This window comes from Falco peregrinus, chromosome 10 (assembly GCF_023634155.1).
Source record: "Falco peregrinus isolate bFalPer1 chromosome 10, bFalPer1.pri, whole genome shotgun sequence".
NCBI classification, from domain to species: Eukaryota; Metazoa; Chordata; class Aves; order Falconiformes; family Falconidae; genus Falco; species Falco peregrinus.
In genome coordinates this window covers 7197649-7217120 of record NC_073730.1, presented here as the reverse complement: position 1 = coordinate 7217120, position 19472 = coordinate 7197649, and the positions used below count along the sequence as shown (strand labels likewise).

The 19472-nt window shown below is 49.4% G+C and overlaps 1 protein-coding gene across 2 annotated transcripts in view; it reads right to left on the bottom strand.

The window, feature by feature from the left end:
- Nucleotides 1-5482: 5482 nt before the first annotated feature.
- XPR1 (xenotropic and polytropic retrovirus receptor 1) overlaps nucleotides 5483-19472 on the bottom strand; it is a 109449-nt gene continuing 95459 nt past the window's right edge. For both annotated transcript variants that reach the window (XM_055815702.1, XM_055815703.1), the window contains 4 exons: nucleotides 8248-8414; nucleotides 7833-7972; nucleotides 6812-7033; nucleotides 5483-5817 (listed from right to left, as the gene is read on the bottom strand). In XM_055815702.1, the coding sequence (XP_055671677.1) occupies nucleotides 5757-5817; nucleotides 6812-7033; nucleotides 7833-7972; nucleotides 8248-8414 (590 nt within the window). In that variant the 3' untranslated portion in view covers nucleotides 5483-5756. The remainder of the gene's footprint in view (nucleotides 5818-6811; nucleotides 7034-7832; nucleotides 7973-8247; nucleotides 8415-19472) is intronic.

Sequence of the window (19472 nt, the reverse complement as noted above, 5' to 3'; positions counted from 1 at the left end):
CTTCGCGCGGGGATGTGGCACCAGGGGTGGGACGTGGGAAGAAAGACACACAGACTGGGGACAAAAGAGCCATCAGATCATTGGAAAACAAAGAGCTTGTAATAATGAAAAAAGGACAGATTTCGTAACCAATCACTTTTTCCTTTGAAAAACACAATCACAGTAACTTTGCTTTATACAACCACCTAGAAACTATGAAACAGTATCACATTGTGCATTTTTTTTTTTAAACCTACTTATCAAGAAGGGTATTCCACACTTCAAAAATTATATCCATTTGGGGAGGAAAGAGGAGACAGCTAATAGCGCAGTCACAGATACATCATGAGTCCAAGCAAGCGGCAATTCTTTGTCCTCACCTTTTCCACTTAGCCAAAAAAGAAGAGTGGAGAAGGGGATAGCAAAAGAGAAAGGAGGAGGAAAGAAAGAAAGCACCCACAGAGGACTAATCACACTCCATAATTACTTTTGACATCTACAGGGCTTCATAGAAAGATCATTTAGACCAACACAGTGGGGAGGGGGAGAGGAAGGCGGCAGCGGGACCCGGGGGGAACTTTGGCATTTCCACCCCGGGCCCCTTCCAAAGGCCAATCCTTCGCCAGGAGGACCTACGGGACGGAGAGGTCATCACAAGTTCTACCAGGCTGCCCAATTTCTCCTCTGGAGCAAAGAGTTTGCAATTTGGTTTCTAATAGCTTGAGGGACTGCCAGGCCATGGGGCATCTTCCCAGGCAGGGTCGGTGCCTCTCGCCCACTGTGGCACGGCTCTGCCGGGGCTAGAGAAGCCTCCGACTCCCACCGGGAACAGGGCTGGGGCAGCAGCACCTGGGGACACCCCGCAGCACCATCGCCTTCCTCTCCTCCCCCAGCCAAACCTGCGTTTCTCTTGCAGCTGGGATGCTGCAGCTGGGGCTGAAGCCCCCCCAGGGATGCTGACACACCGATTTAGCCCCATGGTGCTGGGGGGGGGGCTGACAGCTGGTGCTGAGGGGTGGGATTTGGGATGGCATCATGTAAAGGAGGCAAGGTTTGATGAGGTGACAGCCACCGAGCCCAACCGTGACTGCAGCAGAGTTACCATAGGGATCTTCCACTCTTCCCTTAGGAACCCCAGCCCCTCTTTTCCAAGGAGACAAAACAAGCCGATCGCCTTCTGGAATAAGACTTTAAAATAAAAAAAAAATCCTATGCTTAAGGCAGAAGATCACCTTCCCCCTGCGAGTGCAAAGCAGAATGGTGGAGAGGAGGGAGGACATGGGGCTGGGATGCGGTGCATGGGTGAAGCGGCTTTGGCATTCCCAATGGGAGCCAAGCCATGCCCCAGTGCCAGGGCACGTCCCAGCATGACCCCGATGTCAGGGCCACAACCCCCCCAAAAGCCGGGGGCGCACACCGAGTCCCGGTGAGCAGCATGCAGCAGCATCCTTGCAGGATAAGGCCAATTTCGCTCAGCTGTTCAAAACGCAGGCCACGCTCACAGGCTTTGCACCGTCTCCCTCGCTCTTTGGAAGATCCATAGTAAAATTCCCCAGGGATTGTTATCTTCTGGACCGAGACAGTGCTGTCCTTCCCCGCCTCCCACGCGGCTGCAGCAGCTGAGCCCTGACAAGGAGGCAGGATGAGCAGCACAAGAAGTATTTTTAGGGAAGTAAGAGCAGCAGGATCCAACTTGGCTCCACAAGAGGCTTTCCCCCCCCCCCGCCAGGATTTTCCCACAGAAGGCTGCTGCCAGGCACCCCCCCCCCCGCACCAAGGGTACCGTTGGCTTCGGACAAACAGCAAGGACAGTGACGGAACAAGGAGGGCTGGGAGCGGGGCAGGGAAAGGCGCAGGATGAGCAGCAGCCGACTTTGGGAACGTGTCTGGGTTGGCGAGGTAGCAGTTTATTTGATACACCCCGGCTGCAGCCATGGGTGCTGCAAATGTGTTTCTTTTAACGCGCGGCTGGACAGCATCGGTTCCCCTTGATGGAGCAGCTCCCGCTCCCACTCGCCGAGACCGTGGAGCCAAAACCCGTCAGGGGCGCGCAGCCGCTGCCCGGCACGGCCCTCCCCACGCAGGGGCACCTGGCCTTTCCAGTGACATGGTCCCAAAGCCACGCAGGGAACTCCAGCTAGCAAGTAAGACTCTCTGGATGCTGCAAACCCTAATCCCCTGCAACCCGAAAATCCCTGGGAGAGCAGGAAGGATGGAAAGCAGCAGGGAATCGGCGCGGAGAAGCAAGGTCAAAGGGTATCTCCAAAAGTCACCGGCCACACTGCGGCACCACCTCCCCTGACATGGGACCATCTGCAAGGGCTCAGGGCAGACAGAAGCAGCTCCCACGCCATCCTGGGAGGGAGCCGCACACAACCGCAACCTCCGTGCCGAATCGTGAGGAGAGGGCGAGCTCAACACCCAACATCCAGCACTGCTTCCCAGCAGCCAGAGCATGGACCCGTCTCAGCTTCCACCTTCCCTCCAGCTACATCCCAACAACTAAAGTGCCGGATAAAAATACCCCGGCTCCTTCTAACTCTGCTCCACACACTTCTGGACCATCACCCTGCTGTTCTCCCTCCAGGAAGGTGCCCGAGCACCCACGAGCAAAGCCCGCGTGTGACACGAAGCCACCCCATGCCCATCCCCGGCGCAGGCTGCTCGCAGGGGTGGCGGGGCTGTTCCCTTACCATCTGCTCCGCTCCGTTAGGTCCCCCTTTATTGGCCAGATGTTCTCGCAGCTACAGAGCCACCCCAGCTTTAGCGCTGGCTCTCAGGAGGAATCTGCACACCCGATTTCTCAGAAATGTCTGGGAGGGGGGGAACAGGCAGATGTGGCGCCGGGGAGCTGGGAGCCTTTGAAAGCCAGGCCTCTGGGAATTCGGGCTACATTCCCCCAAGAGGCCACCTTCACTGCCAAAAGGGACAATGTTTTATTTTAGAAGATAATGTTTGCTAGCTATACAATGCCACCTCCCCTTTTTTTCTTATTTCTCCTGCCAGCAAAGACAGAGAAAAAGGGAAGAGCAGAGAGCAGAGCAGACAGACAGGCTGAATTCTTGTTTCCATAATGATTTAGGTAAACTACAGAATAAAGATTTAATTACTTGCAACCTGACGCTGCCCACCGGGTTGGGAAGCGAAGGGCTGGGCGGTGCAGCAGCAGGCAGGCAGGAGGGACGCAGACCACCCGGCCATCCTCGCTCTCCCCAGCCCAGCTGAGGAAGGCAGAGCGCTCCCAGGGGATGGACATCACTTCAACGTGTCTCTTTTCCTTCCCTCCAAAAGGAAGAATTGCCAGTAAAGCTCTTGTTTCTGTCTACAAAGAACCACTTTGCGTAAGTTACACCGCTGGTTGATTTTGCATTGCCCCTCCTCAGTGTAGCTGCCCTCCTCTGGCCCCCCCGGCAGCTATGGCTTCGCTCCCACCGATCTCGCTGGAAACACCTACACAAGGTTTGGACACAGCAACAACCGCTGCAATGCAAGATAGGCAATGGAAATATTTTCAAGGGCTTTATATCTCAGACTCCACCTCCACAGGAACAGGAACCCTCCGTTTAAGTATGAACAACAGATCTAAGGGAGTTAAATATGGGAAAACAGGCTCCTGGGCACAGAAAGGATGAAGAGCACAACCTAGTCCAGCTGCCCTCCCGCCAGAGCGGACCGACAGGGCAGGAGATGCGAGGAGGAGCACCACAACAGACACACCAGCTACGCCACCATGCACACTGCTGACAGAGCAGAGGCATCTCCCGGCAGGTCCCTCGGAGTTTCTTTGCAAGCTGAGAGCATGTCACGGCAGCGCAGGCAGGGACAGGGCTGCAGCGCTGCCCTTAGCCTGGCACGGGGCACGGCTTCACCACCACTGAATTTGAATCTACCTCCAATTAAATGAAGAGAACTAAGTTTCCTTCTTCAGTTCCTCTGGGCAAGAGGCACAGCAGGCAAACAGAAAACGCAACGTACCAGTCATGTGAAAAACCATGCTATTAGCTAACTATAAAAAAAAAAAAAGCCACCAAAGAGCAACCGAGCAGATTCCTGCAATTCCATTGCCCAAACGATAGGCAAGCCACCGGACAGACATCAGTGTGAGGATCCTACTCCAAGAGTTTCACCCTTCCCTTGCAGTCTCAGCTGTGCACCGTGAGCTGAGCAGAGGGGCAGGCGGCATTCCCGGGGCCTCGGCCACGCCGACCCGACGCGGTGGTGGGGTTCAGCTCCAGCTCCCCGTGCCCACCGGTACTGCTGCGAGAGCTGAGGGCACCCGTCGTGCCAGGGGAAGGACGGTGGGACTCGGCAGGCACTCATCTTCCCTTCCCTACAGGAGGAGAGGCTAACGAGACCATCGAGTTGGCATTGCTCTTCCGACACGATTTGCTGGCAACACGGCTGCCCTTTGCCCAAGTCTGCTTGATAGCACCGCGCTTCCCAACCCGGGCTGGCGAGAGGAGGCGAGGAGCTGAGCCACAGGGCGACGCAGCAGGATGGAGAGGCTTTGTGCTAAACCAGAAGCCACCAGGAGACCTGTTTTCAGTTTCACCTTCCCTATCGGGTGGGCTCAACACAGACTTTTCCACGCTCCCCGACAGCTCGCTAACATACCCCCCCCCCTCCAGCCCACGGCCATCAGCTCCTCGCCTTGTCCCACTTCTGCTGCGCTGGGCTGCAGGTGAGCACCAGAAAAGCTCCCTGCTCAGTAAGGGATGCCTTCATGCCATCTAAGGCTTCTTAAGGCTCTGAAAAAATACTTTTTGATCTGGAGAATGAAGTTCTGAAGCGTTTGTTTGCCTAGCTTTTTGCACCGTTGGTAGGACCCAACTCTCCTTTCCAAAGGACCTTAGGATCATCTGCACTACTTTCACCCAGCTGCATGGAAAGTTGGCGTTGAACCGGCACAAGAAACATGCCCAGAAGCAGTAGCAGCAACTAAAAAAATCAGAAAGAGAAACTTTGGTTTAAAATAAAATAAAATTGAAAAGAAAGAGAGAGAGAGAAAAGGTAAACACAGGTGCAACTTGTCTCACGAGAGGGGTATTTGCAGGGCATAACCCCAAAACCCTGGAGATCTAGATCAACATTCCCGGCTTTGTTTTACTGTTACAACCTTCATTGCACAGGACTCAAAATCACTCTCATATGGTTGTTACGTTTCATAAATAATGTGAAAACTATATGCAACAGATACATCATATTTCCAAAAAATTATAAGAAAAGTTACATCAAATTAAAAAGTAGCTTCATGAATGAAGATACTGCTCTAAGTGCACTTTCCCTGCAAGTGCAGCCAGTGCCTCAGCGCTGGATATGAAGAAAAAACAAAACAAAACAGAACAAAATAATCAGATTTAAAAACTTAAGTCCGGTTTCAACCAGTCAAAACCGGGCCAAGCAGAAACCGAGTGTGGTCTCGGCACTGTCCCATGAGGGAGTCCCTATGATGCTTCGTTATCCAGACAGGTTTGTATGTCCTTGTTGAGACTGTAAACAATCCTTCTTTCCTGAACTGTCCTCTTTATTGGCAAAACAAAGTAAAATATTTTATTTTTTTTTTTTTTAAAATAGAACATTAAAATTAACCCAGAAGAAAAGAAACGAAACACAGTGAGCTTGTTGGAGTCCATAGGATCTGGTCTGGAAGAGCTCAGAAAACATGTTGAGTGTTTTCTCCTGTTTTCAGCTGGAACTGTACCAGAGGTCGGGTTACTTGGGGAAGAGGGGAACAGAACGAGAAAACAAAGGATGCGGAATAAGAGACCGTGGCCATCTCATGTGTTCGCTTCATTCGCTAGGTCCTCTATCAATACCTTAGTGTCACAAGCCTTGGACCTGGAAAAAAACAAACAGAAAACACTCACTGGGGAGAAGAAATCCTTCTGCCCAAACATGCTTGACACGTCTCGGTTCGCTGCATGACGGAGGGAAAAAACCGGCACGGTTGTAGGGAATTCACCCAGGCTGTGGCCCACATCCCCTCTGCATCAAGTTACTCAGTCTCCAGCAGCCACATGAAGCCCGTTGGTGTTGGTCGCGACCCTGAGCCAACACGGATATGAGACAAGCATGGCCCAAGGGCTGCAGCTCAGGCCAGAGCACACCCTTTGCGTGACAGCCACGGCTCCTTTCCCTCCCATCCACCCTCCCACGCAGTGATGCAACAGGGGGATGTGCTGCAAGGATTGCACAACACCCCGACACGAAGCACTTCAGCATCCCCCGAGAGCACAGGCTTGTTCTCTGGCCAAAGGGCAGGGCTCTGCGGCTGTGCTGCTGGGGCAGAAGTGATGCCTGGACACTGGAGCACCCTGTGATGCTTGGAGCATGGGCACTGCCATGAAGATACCCAGTCAACAGGTTCAGGGGCTTGGGAGCAAGAATGATGGGTGGAAAGGAAAAAAAATATGGATGGGTTTAGATCTGTGAGAGGATGGAGTCCGAGATCTCACATACGAAACCTTAACCAAACAAGAACTGAAACCCTGGGGTGGTCCGAAGCCTGGAAATGTCCAGTTGAAGAGAACCCCTCTTCCAAGTTTGCACTGGCAATTGCTACAGGCTATTTTTGCAGGAGGGGAGTCTTCTAAAAGGGAACTCCCATTTCCAGTGGTTTACCAGAACCCCAAGATGACGTAAAGGACGGCTCAACCCCCCAGCAGAGGCACATCTGTTTACTAATTGGACCTGTCTTCCCTTTGAATAATTATTTTGGCTGAGATCTTCGCCTGAATACCCAGCCCACAAGCAGCCACCGTGCACTAGCAGCAGCTCCCACAGGTGACTTGGTTTGTTGTGCCAAACAACACAGAGGAGAGGCAAAACGTACTGTGAAGCAAGACGAGGTCTGCGCAAGGACACGCTCTGGCTGCGCTTCCACTGTTTGTTCTTGCGGCGGTTTCGTACACCATCTTCCTGGTCCATCATCTGATCCAAGAGCGTCAGGTCATCGGCGTTCAGCGGTGCCACGGAGATGTCCCTCACGGCACGGAACTCACCACAGTTGTTCAGGTGCTCGTTCTCCAGACGGAAGAAGTTCCACACAAACCGCCTGGATGAGGAAAAAATGAAAATTACCATTTCAGTTCCACGTTTACAGGCATTGCCTGTGGTTGGCAAAGCACTGGTACGTGCACCTGGATACCACTGAGTCTTCTCACTGATCCAAGAGCCTCTGGGAACATGCTGGGAGCATGGAGAAATGGCCAATGGCTAAAAGCAGCACCTGCTGCAACATCTTCCCAACTCCCTGAGAATAACAGACGTGCCAGGCTCATTCACTGTCCCAATGATGACAGCCCTGGTCTGGACAGCGTGGAGGCACCAGGCGTTCCAAGCTAAAGGCAGCCTTCACCATCTACATGAGTGAGGTTCAGCTTGAAGATCTTTTAATCATCTCAGGAAGCCACGGCGGTGGGTTTCCGCCTAGAGTACAAGTGTGTAAAGAGCCCCAGAACCTTGCAGGATCCCAACTGATGGTGCAGGATCCCAATTAGCATTTGGAAAAGAAGCTGAGATTTGAAAATTGTCAACTTGAGAATCAAGTGGAACTTCAGCTAGAAATTTCAACAAGGTAATTTTTAAGGAGAAATTTAGCAAAACCAAACCCCTCAAGATCAGGTATAGGTTTGGAAGAAACCAGACATAGTATGAAGGACCCAACCCCAGAGCCCTCTACAGCCTTCTTCACTCAGCACCCTGCTTGGATTAGATGTTCCTGTCAGACCTAGTCTTCCATCTCAAGGACCAGTACCCTCCGTGTCCCAGCAAGGCACTTCCCACCGTGCTGATGTTATACAAGTAACAAAAACGTAAATAGAGAAACAAACTGTTCAGTCAAGCAGCCTTACCGGAATACCTCAAGTGGGGCAAATACAGTAGAAATGATGTCCCCAGCATACGGAAAGATTTGCATGGAAGTGAGGGAGATCTGGATGGTCCACGCAAAACGCAGGATCACGTCTTCTACAATGGCACAATAGTAGTATGCCTGAAGGACAAGACAGACAAACAGGACAGCTCATCCTACGTGTTCTGCACAGAAGGCAGACCTCTTCAGGCCTTCAGGAAGGCACAGAATTTTCTGCTCATCCGCTAGGAAAAGTGAACAGTATGAAATTATCTCTTTGAATCAAATGAATTCTACTGCTAGAGAAATCTGAGCCCACAGCATTCAGAAGCACCAGTGGCCAACGGCAACATGCTCTAAACTCGGCAAGTTTTGTTAAAATATTCAAAGCCTTTCCTAATAAGAGGTATACGCACTTTCTGTGGGTAGACAATTCCTTCTCGAAGAAAGGTATTTTCACCAGCATTTTTGTCAAAGAGACCCCAGTCCATCTTCAGGTCCCAAATTAGGGTATAGCAAGAGCTGATGAAATAGAAGATAATCCACAGGTAGAAGAACACTTGGGTGTCACTGTGGTTTTTAGCTGGAAAAGAAAAGAACAGCATACTTCTGTACAGGTTGCTTCTTAAACCAGCTACAAATCGGCTGATTTGATCAGAGGAAACAACACCCCTTTCATTCAGGTTCTGGGAAAATCATCAGGCTAGCTAATCCGAACCAAACCCAAAGCCTCGCCAGGACCAGCTTGATCTTGTCATTTCAATTCCACTTTCATATCGTTCAACGTTTTGCACGTGGGATTGAAATTTGCACGGATATTTTTATTTTCTCGAGACTCGTGGCAGACCTGCCGTTCTGGCTCTGAACAGCAGGTGGAAGCTGAGGGCCAGATTTCACAAAGGACCCAGGCTCGTACAAAGGAAAAAATAATGAGGCGGTGCTTAGTTAGGAGCATTTTGTAAGAAAATATTTTAGTTTGTATAAATACAAACAACTGTGAATTAGTGTCCTAAAAGCCTGAAAGGGGATGGGCAGTACAGGAATTTCCACCAGCCATTTCGGAGGTTGCGGCAGCAGGGGAAAACAAGCAAAGCAGCGGCAATACATTAACGTGTATGTATAAATCCTGAGGAAGGCTCTGTATGGAGTTCTAAATACCCATATAGAGCTCCACTTTGTGAAACACAGGGCTGCAGGCCCAACGTCTGCTCACCTACGGATATATTTTTGCAACAAAGTTGTTTCCCGTTCCCCCCTGGAAAGGTTACGCTGCTCTCAATTCAGCTAAATTTCCCTGCATCAGTTGGCTGGGTAAAAATCAAACAGATCTCATAATTCTGTTTGCTTTCAATTAGCAAATCGGGGTCATAAAGTTCCTAAAATAAAGCATGTTCTAATGCTTTGCGAGACTGTGACACTTTGCATCTCGCTGCTACCACGAGCCTTTCTTCCTTTCTGTGCAGCCACCACAATTGCTCGTTCACTGATTCTTTCTAACAAAGCCAGGAACACTTCTAATACAAAAAACCCGTAATGTTTTCAGTCCAAACCTGCTCCCACACTAAGTGACAGCACTGTTTTCCATATACATGGCTTTAAAACAACAGAATCCCTGAAGCTGATCATAGAGGGAGCAACAGTGCCATTTGGTCTCTCCCTCCCTTTTTGTTTCTAACAATTACAACATAAATGTAATGCAGGAATCCAATAAAATTAATGGAGGTGAAAATGAGAGGCATCGTGTAAGAGTACATTCCTCCCATTGTGCCTTTCAGGCTTCCTGGACGTGATGTGCAGGATATAGGTCAAACACACACACTCATTCTCCTTTCAAAACACACCCCCTAAAGCAAACCTATGAAAGCCACTTCTGCAGCAGAGCCTGCCTGCACTGAAGCCGCACATCAGCGGAGGGAAAGGACATGGGATCTGCGGCAGCTCTCAGGGTTGACTAGCTTCACTGCTTTTGTACGAGGCTGGAAGCCTTTGAACAATACCCCACATCCTCCCGATGCTGGGCTTTAGCCCGGGACTGGTCTAGCATCGTGGCAGCCGCCACTGCCGCTGCAGCGAGCCGTGATGCCAGCCGGAGCAGGCACACAGGTCCTGCAGAATACGGGCTCTGGTGCCCAGGTACATTAATGCTGCTGCTTTGAAACCACCTCTCCCATCCATTTTTCAAATGCAGATGCCCACAAAAGAGGATGCAGGTGAGGTTCTTGGACCTTAGCAATTAGGGCTCTACTCCAAGCTTGTATTTTCCCTTATCAGTTCCTCCCCAAACCCTCCACTACGTTATTTCAGGAAGAAAAGGCAGATACTGATGTTCAGTGACTCAGAGACACTAAGCCTGTCCTTTCCAACACTATTTTCAGCTCACCAGATCTCCAGTCTCCCACTACCAGATCATAAGTGATAATTCAGAGGCAGTTAATGGGTTAAGTGCCTTTAAAACATCTAAAATGCTCCAAACTAACCTGTGAGGCTGTGTGGGCTGCAAGCTTTCTATGGGTAGCTTAGGCTTGAAGGTTAGGTCATGCTTTTTTTTTTTTTTTTTTTTTTTTTTTTCCCCTTAAGGATGGAATTCATATAGGCTGAGTCTTACTCCACGTCTTCATGGAGCAGACGGGCAGAAGGCAGCGTAGACAGCACCATCCGCTGCCGTGCTTTTGGTCACAGCCCTGGCATGAGCCACAGCAGCATTGCTGGGAGCTCCTTTGGAGTTCTCCAGTCACAGGGGGGCCAGCGTGGCCCCTGACTACCACCTCAAACTACGTCAGGGGCTAACAAATCTGTATCCTAAGTTGTTGATTACACAGGAAGGTGATTTCAAACGTTCACACTGCTAAAACCTAAACTGCCTTAATGGTTATTCTGTGCAATTATGGAAAGGAGTACCACCAGGAAAAAAGGCTCAGGTAAGAAATCTTGTGGCATTAACCTCATCAACCTCCAAAGGATGTGCCTGATTCTAGGTAGGTCATCCTGGTCTCAGCCCCCTTTCCCTGCCCCTGTCTTTGCAGCAGTCTTTTCAGTGGCACCTGGGGTCATGCTGCTTTGCCCCTTGCTCCTGCTCACTTTCTCACCGACCAGCTCTGCAATGCATTTGGTTCCTGAAAAAATTCATTAAAAAACCCAAATCACTCTCCAGTAAAATGCTCTGATCAGAACTAGCCTATTGTCTTCAGCCTTGGCCTTTGAGTCCCTTCCTTTAATCATTTATCCTCCCTTTTTCTCCCGCCTGCAATCGTTTCATACCTTCCTTCCTTCTATCCTCATTGGTATTCAGCTGGTGTACGGAAATATGTTACTGCTCTAGGCAAGCAATTATATCTCAGCCTCCACTGGCTGGTCCTAGTGGCCCTCTTCACTGCTGCTCAGGGGGGTAGAAAATCAAGGCATTCATATTCTGCCCAGAGGCTCCATCTACTCCTAGCCTGCCAGTTTTTCAGAAGCAAGACATAGCTGTGCATATGTATGATGATGTCAGGGTCTATTTAAGCAGGAACCGTTTCAATCCTCTGTTTTTTCTTTGTTTAATGATGTGCCAGAAACCACGACAAACCATTAGAGAGGGAGAGTCTCAGGATGACAGAAGCACTCCGGACTCCTGGTAGATCTCAGCCTCTCTAAGAAGGGAAAAAAGGCCAAGTCTTTTAACATCCCATGGGCTGCGGCAACCCTTTGACAGTGCAACTGCCAGTCCACCCAGCAAGGGGTGCATGAAAGACCTTTCTACTCGGTGCTCCAAAGGGCAGCACCATGTAGCAACTTTCTAAGCTACGGTTATTCAAAACAGCACGTGCAGGACCAACCCCCGCCAGCACCAAACCTCCCTCTGCATGTAAAGTTGCAGGTGCAGCTTCACCCTCCCTGCCGATGGGCAAATTTCAACGTGCGTTCACATTACCATGTCCACAACCTGGAGGTGTTCAGCTATGTCAGAAGCCATTCGAGCTCGCAACGCCCTGCTATCTCCACCTGCCACAAAGTCCACGGGAAGCGGCGTACCACAGGAGCCGTTCACAACCTTCACCACAGAATCTCCATTGGCATGCCCTATAAAAGGCAATTCCAATAGATACACTGCACAAATACACCTAGAAATTGCTCTAGGTCAGTGAGAGAAATAAGGGAAGGCTTCCACCTTCGAACAAGCTGTGAACGGCCATGGTCCGAGAAAACAGCCAAAGGCACTTGCGGCAGCAGAATTTACTGTCTGCAAAAACTGCTGATAGACGGTATGTTGGATGCCCAAACCAGCTCCAGGGGACACAGTATCTGACTGGCATTCAGAGAGAATACCACTCTGCAGAAATTACAGCCCCTTCCAAACACAGGCAAGAGAAAGGCTCCTTTCTATCAAAGATAGACAGCAAATACTATCCTGAACGCTGTTAATATTGACTTTACTTCCAAAGAATACTATCTGTTTACCCTGCTGAATTATTCTGGGGAATGTAAACACCATATAGTATTCAACACAGCAAAAAAAAATCAATGCCATGTATTATTGAAGATGTGGATAAGAGCACAATGGCCCTCGATAAGCACTCCTGGTGTGTCAGCCGGCTGTGGTTTCTGCTGATGGGGAAAACTGTGATAAAAGCTGGAAGAAGCACGAGGTTATCAGGAAAGAGTCAGGTAAACCCTGCAGCATCAGACCGAACGGACCCCGCCAGGGGAGCTCTGCCTTCAGCCCTGATTAAGAACCACTCGGTCAAGGTGTGCCAAATTCAGTCTCCTTTTGATGACCAGCCTGGAAGTCACCAATTTAAGCAGAATCAAAACAAAAATACAGTCACAGTGTGCCAGCCAAGCACAGGCACAAGTCCTGAGCATACATCTTCTGCCACCTGGATGACACCTGCCCATTAACTCCATCCCAGCACATCACGGGAGGGGGGTGACAGCCAGAAGTGACTTATCTATAGACGAACTGCCATCAGAATGACATCCCAAAGCATTTGTCTAACGCCTTAATGCTTGAAGCGCGGTATTACCCCTCCCTCAGTAATTATCCATCTTAATGAGGGACTAGCAGCAGCGTTGCCTTTCTGCCCAGCCAGCACGTCCTGCTATTTAATACCAATCAATGGCAGAGCTGTAACATGACAGTGGACTTAATGCAGGAAAAAGGCAAAAAACCCGGAGGAGCACACAGAGGACTTGCCATTGTGCACTGATGGGCTTTGTCAAATACCAACCACTTCGTATGAACAACCTTCCTGTTAGATTCTGCAAACCTCTGCTATAGCCTCCGGGCACAATTTAAAGGAAAGCAGCAAGATAACAGCGCAGTAAAGAACTGTCAGGAGACAACATCGCGTTTCTTCTTCTAGTTAGATACCACATTTGTAGAGCAGGGAATCCCCAAATAGTGTTTTGGCTAAAAATACTCTGCAGGTTTGCATTGGGTTTGTAGGACAATATGGCTGTGTCTAATTTCAATGCAACGTCATTGATTGCATCTCACAAACAGAAGAATGTGATTTAATTGCAAACGGGAGGAACCATATCAGTCATGACTGAGATTTGATCTGATTCTTCTTCTGGTGGCTTTTCTAGCATTTGAGAAGTTTTCTTGGGGGATGCTTTACTGCTACCTTGACAGGGATGGGGTTTCCAATCTAAGCATTTGCCAGCAGTCTCACTAATAAGAACGCCTGGACTCACAGTCAGAAATAAATGGCATGGTAATCAGAACCTTCATTAGTCAATTTAGGGACTGGGACACAATGTCAACTGCTACCTCTGCCTCTGCTTTGAGATCCAAAAGCAGATTCCTTCAAAATATAATAGCAACCAAAAAAAAAAAGAAATTGTTGCACGATTGCATCTCCTAGATTTCTGCAGCACCAGAGAACTCCAGACCTGCATACATTTGAAAGGAAAATCACTTGTGATGTAGTCAGTTGCTTTTCTTAAAGTGTTCCATTAAAAAAAGGTCAGGCTTCTCCCTCTTAAACGCCCATGAAATGAGGTATCAGCAGGCCACCCTTTTTACTTACACCTTATTCATTGGTGTTCCCGCTTCTCCAGCCACCTTTAACACAAAAAGGGTATTAAGTGATACACATGGTACTATTAGTCCACTTTCCAAATCCCAGCTATTAAAATCCGTATCTCCCTCTCTCAGCTGCAATCTTGAGAAGCAAACGCATGAATCATGCAGCAGCAGGGTGCGAGGTTGCCTCTCCCCCCATGGCACGGCTGCCGGCACCAGGAATGTCCTGCTTGACATCTGTAGACCTACAAAGCAGGGGAAGTTTTTCCCTGTGGGATTTTACGCCTCATTTGTGCTGACGTTCAGGGTGAGGTGGCAGTTCCCGAAATGCCTCTAACCCCCTCTCTCCCAGGCTCCCGTCTCATCCCACCTTCCCTGCTCACTTACCGCAGGCTGCTGGCCAGGGAGCTCCTGCCGGCACCTCCGCCCGGCCAGGGTGGTCCTGCTGCAGCCCTGCCCTGGTGCTCCTCACCCTTCCTGGCTCCATCACCCAGACGGGTGTCTGAGCTATTAGAGGAGCTAACGAGTCAGCGTGGAGAAACCGGGCTTGCTCAGGACGCTGGAGAGACCCACGTCAAAGCTGGGAGAAGGTCAGAGGCCAGGATGGAAATGTTTGCCCGTGGCAATGCCTCCGATTCTTCGCTAATGACACTGCTGCTGCTCTGATGGAAAGGATCAGAAAGACTGGCTAATGAACACAACTCATTACTGAAGGCCTCCTGGGCATGGGATGACAGCGTTTCAGACAAAAATTCATCCTAGCTCACAGCAATGTGACAGACGTTGCATGTTTTAGCTCCAAATAATCATCCTGATGGAGTTGCCTGTATGCTGTGCTAGGGCAAGCCGCACGAAAACTGCAAGTATTAAGAAAGGCGGCAGTTAATCCATTACAAAGTTTGTTTTACTTCAAGAGGTCAACCCAAGCACTCTATAAAGCTCTTGTGACACCCAAATCAAATCATCTGGCTTGCCACAGTGCTGACAGCTCTTCCAGAGCTGAGAAAGAAGAGGAGAGGTAAGAGATCTTGTGCTGACATACCAGGGATAAGCTAGGGAACAGGATCTCAGAAATGCTACTTGCTTCTTTCTTTCGTGAATTTTTTTGTTTTCAAGTTTGGTACATTTTTTTTTTAAAAAAAAGATTTGTACTTGAATACTGTCTGTCCATTTATTTCACCTTGCTCCACTCCCTAGAAATGAAATGACGTTTCTCAGCTGAGGTACTTATAAGCAGTTGCGCCGACATCTGATTTCTGTAAAAGTCATTTTAGTGCCGGTTCTCACATCACCTTGCTCTCCTCTCCTGCTGTAACCATTTAGGATCAGAGTGAATTACTGTTCCACCGACCAGCAAATTCACTCCGCAGGGGCTGCACCCTGCGGTTTCTAACACAGCAGCAGCCAGGGCTAAGTGACACTACCCACCACCCAGTACTTGAGCCAGCAGAGCTAAGGCACAGTCAGGTGTGCTCCTGCAGCAACCAGCACAACAGCAACACCCTCTTCCCCCCTCCTTCTCTCCCCAGCCTTCACCTGGAAGCCATACCCCTCCCCCATGGGAGCTGCAGTGGGACAGGCCGTGGGGGAACCAGTGCTCTGTTCCAGCGTGGAGTTGGCTACGCCAGCCGGTATCACCACCGGGAGCAGGTGAAGCCACTGTGATTAATGAGGAGTGGGCAGCAGTTAAGAGACCTGGGGATCTCCCACTGTATTTTCAAGCAGCAGCACATTTCCCATTCATCTTCATCTGGGCAGACCTGGTCAAACCTCTCTGTTAGTATGGGATGGTCCAACACCTTCTTGCAATAGCCCATTAATCGAAGGGTGTCTCCTGCCTCGACAGTTCACATCTCAATTCCTTGGCAAAGCAAACAGTTTCACAATTTTTTCTTATTCTGGCTTAAAAAAAAACCACGCCAAGAAATTACACATCAGTTCATGAGAGAAGCCTGTTTCTGAAGCAATGATGAGAACACAGAGAGAAGCACTACTCTTTAGAGACAGCCCTATTTAGTTAACTTCTGTATTTTTAATTACTGTCAGTTTCCTGGACTGTTTAATGAGAAAGTGCGTGGCAGTCACATTATCTTAGACCGACCTAAGGCTCTCCATGGCACTTCCAAGCTGATGTCAGCTAGTGTTCAGCAGTCTTGTTTGGAGTACCTGGAAAGGGTGTGGGAGCAGTATGGAGGCAGAGACACTTACTCAAGTTTCCAGACCACAGGGATTAACTTTGGAATAATTCAGAGGTTAATAAATAGCTGGATACTACCCAGACCACAAGGATTCACTGAATAAGGTGTGTAGATCAAACTGACAATGAAAACTTGCATAAACCATCTTTCCTTTCAGTTAAAGAATAAAATCCCATATAGCCCGTTTTAACCCAGTACTTGTGCTTAAGCTTAGTAATGTGTTCCTGAAAGAAAATGAGGAATGAGCACACGCTGAAACAGCAAATCCCACGAAACAAGAAAATGATGGAAGAGTACAAAGCACTCAGGAAGCTCAGTTCTTCAAGCGCAGGTGCCAAATACATATTCTATGGGAGCCAGATACTTCTGATGACACCGTGTGAGCAAAGGGCATCAAGGTAAGAGAAAACTGACGGACGTTAGCAAAACCAAGATGCGTCTTGTTTTACAGAGAATAAAGTCGGAGCATAAATCACGTGCAAAGATTAAGAAGTGACTGGCACTCTTAAAGTAGCACAACGCAACCCCTGTTGCACAGTTTCTCACAAGAGCTGAACACCTAAATATAACAATCCTATCCTTACAAAGTCTGAACCGGGTCTGAGAGAGGAACGAAACCAAGGCTGGCTATTCGAGGTATGTCAGCGTACCTTCTTACATGCAAGTGCACTTTATACAAGAGGGGATGCCTGTGGAATGCTGTGATATGCTGGACTGAAGTGGAAGCAGCTATACTGGTGCATTTGTTGAGGAAAGCACACCTGCCTTTGGCAGAGTGAAAACGCTGCAAAAAGCAGCATTGTGTCAAACTAACACTGCCCTTGGGGTAAATATTCTGCTGCAGGCACAGCTTCATCATTTGTTTCCCCAGTGCCACGTCGGTTTCCGTAGGGATTAAATAAGGCAATACAATATGCAGTTGGCTAGCTCTGGGCAAGGCTACTTGGCACTGCCAGGGAAGTCAATGCCAGCACCGAACTCCTTCGTGTGGAGCAAGGGGAGCGAAGCACGGGGAGAAGGGGCTGCTGCCTGGCCGTGCAGCGCAGGCAGGGACCGCAGCGCAGGCAGGGACCGGCGGCACGCACTCCAGTTGCTAGGTAGCTTAGAGTTACAGATATGCCTCATTTGCCTGTGCAAACATACCCTGCAGGACTATATTTACAGAACGCGGCCTTTGCTTCCCATTCCTTTGAGCGATATAAAAATACTGAGAATTCTTCCTTTGGGAGCTCAGCAACAGTTGCCCTTGGGTTGCTGCTGTCGTCTCTGAAACGCGGTTGTGGTGGCGCAGGCGGCGTGGGTCGGCGCTCGTCCACACAGCCGCTGCCTGCTCCCATCTTATCTGATGGGGTAGCTGCTTCAGCTCCACTGATCCAGATGACAGCTGAATATTGATATGGTATCTGGGAGTTAACTCTGTAAAATCAGTCTGGTCCCAGGACAACAGGATTGCAAGCCTGGGAGAGAAAATCTAACAGAATTTACTTTTCTATCTCTACCCATCTAACAGCCCAGCTGCAATTAGCAGGGGAAATTGCATTCTGCATCTAAAAGGAAGAAAAGTAAAGGAATGTCTTCTCTGAGGGAAGGAAGAACCAGAATTATGCACTGCCTGAGCAATAGGAATTACTAAACAGTGATATTTTGGGGAAACTGAGATACTCATCAAGAGCCCAGATGACACTGTGTTACTGGGGGGATCCTTCGCTACAGGAGGTTTGGAGGAGGGAGTACCTGATATGACTAGAAGCAGCACACATCTCAAACATAGTAAGGTGGCATTTGTTTGAGTTGTTTTCCAGCAAGCGTATGAAAACACAGCACAAGAATGCCACGAGTGCACCCGGTATGACTTCATTGGCTTTCAACGCCAACAAACCCTCCCGGCTGCACGGTCCAAGCGACACAAGCTAAAAACCTCCACACGAGCTACAGATGATTCAATGCTCAAATCGGGGGAGGAAGACAAGCCTTTTCCGAGGGCTGCGACATCCCCAGGGCTCCCAAGTGGAGAACAGGCACTGGTGTACATTACCTGACCTCCCGAGAAAAGGCCACCCATTACCCTCTTGTCCCAGAAGCCAAGAGCTGTCATGCCAGAGGTATAAGTCATAGGCTTGCACACACAGGCATGAAAGACTGTTTAAATAAAACTCTTGTTACCCCTGCAATTAACAGGTTTGTTACTTACTCCAGTTTAGAGCACGTGTAAGAAGCAAGGATCTTTACCAACTTGACGCTTGTTTTGGGCAGCGCTTGCTTTCTTAACAGCAAGCAGCTAACCCTCAACAGATGTTTTGTAGGTAAGAGATGGGTGCCTGTCTCTGCTGTCCTTAGGCAGCCACAGAGAAGGTGTGGGCGAGCAGTGCGTCTATTTTCAACAGTAACATCATCACAACTTGGTGATCGACCATCTGATTCCAAGTTCAGAAAGAACTGGGAATCTATGTAAAGCACAGAGATAAAATTGGATTCTTAACAGGTACAGCATATTAGAAAGTGCATTTATGGCAGGATGGGAATAGGCCTACAGGGCTGAGAGGGCACAGCAAGGTCTTCAGGCAGCCCTCTGAAGAATAACTACAAGCCCAGCATGGGGACATTTATAAAATCTGTGCTAACATGTAATTTCCAAAGGCCACCAAGCTTCCAAATTTTTATTTTTTTTTGCACGACACCAACAACTACACGCTATTGACTGCCACTAACAAAACTGGACAGACAAAAGCTGGGAGTCACGAACATCTCTCAGCAATTGGAACCAGCCCTGTGCCTGGCTCGTAAACACCTCATTACAACCCACTCCCCGCCAGACGTGAAGAGCAGGCAACAGTTATGTATGGCAGCAAGGAGAACAAGGGCCAGCGGCGCTGGCACGCGTGCAAGTTTCAAGGGGAGTAGAAAGAGGTCAAATACTTCAACAGGACATTTTGACAGATGCTGGTTTTCTTCTTGGTTCCAAACCTACCCCAACCTTCCCACAGAAGGCTCTGCCAGCACGTCCCCCCCGGGAAGGAGAAGCATTAGTCAGCCTCCCCAAAGCAGGCACTGGATGTAAAAGCATATAAGCACTGACTATAGCCAGGCAATCTGTATTTGTCTCATCTCGGGGTGGCGGTGACTAACTGGACTGCAGGGCTGGAACAGAGCTGCAGAATGTCACTGAGCAAGCAAGTTAAAATGGGAACAAGCTCCAGGGACACAGCAGCGGGTGGGGGAGATGCACAGGGGGGCCGGGCGCTGCACCCCCCACCGATGCTCCCACACCAGGTTGGTGTGCACATCCAGATTACAGAGCGCCCGACTTACATCCTTCAGCCAGTTTGCACCAAAGCATTTCTCTGCCGTTAAAATGTGCAGCCTGACAAACACGATCGGTGTGGCTGCAGGCCCAGCTATATCAAAACAGCCATTTCTTGGCCACAGGAAGGTTTCA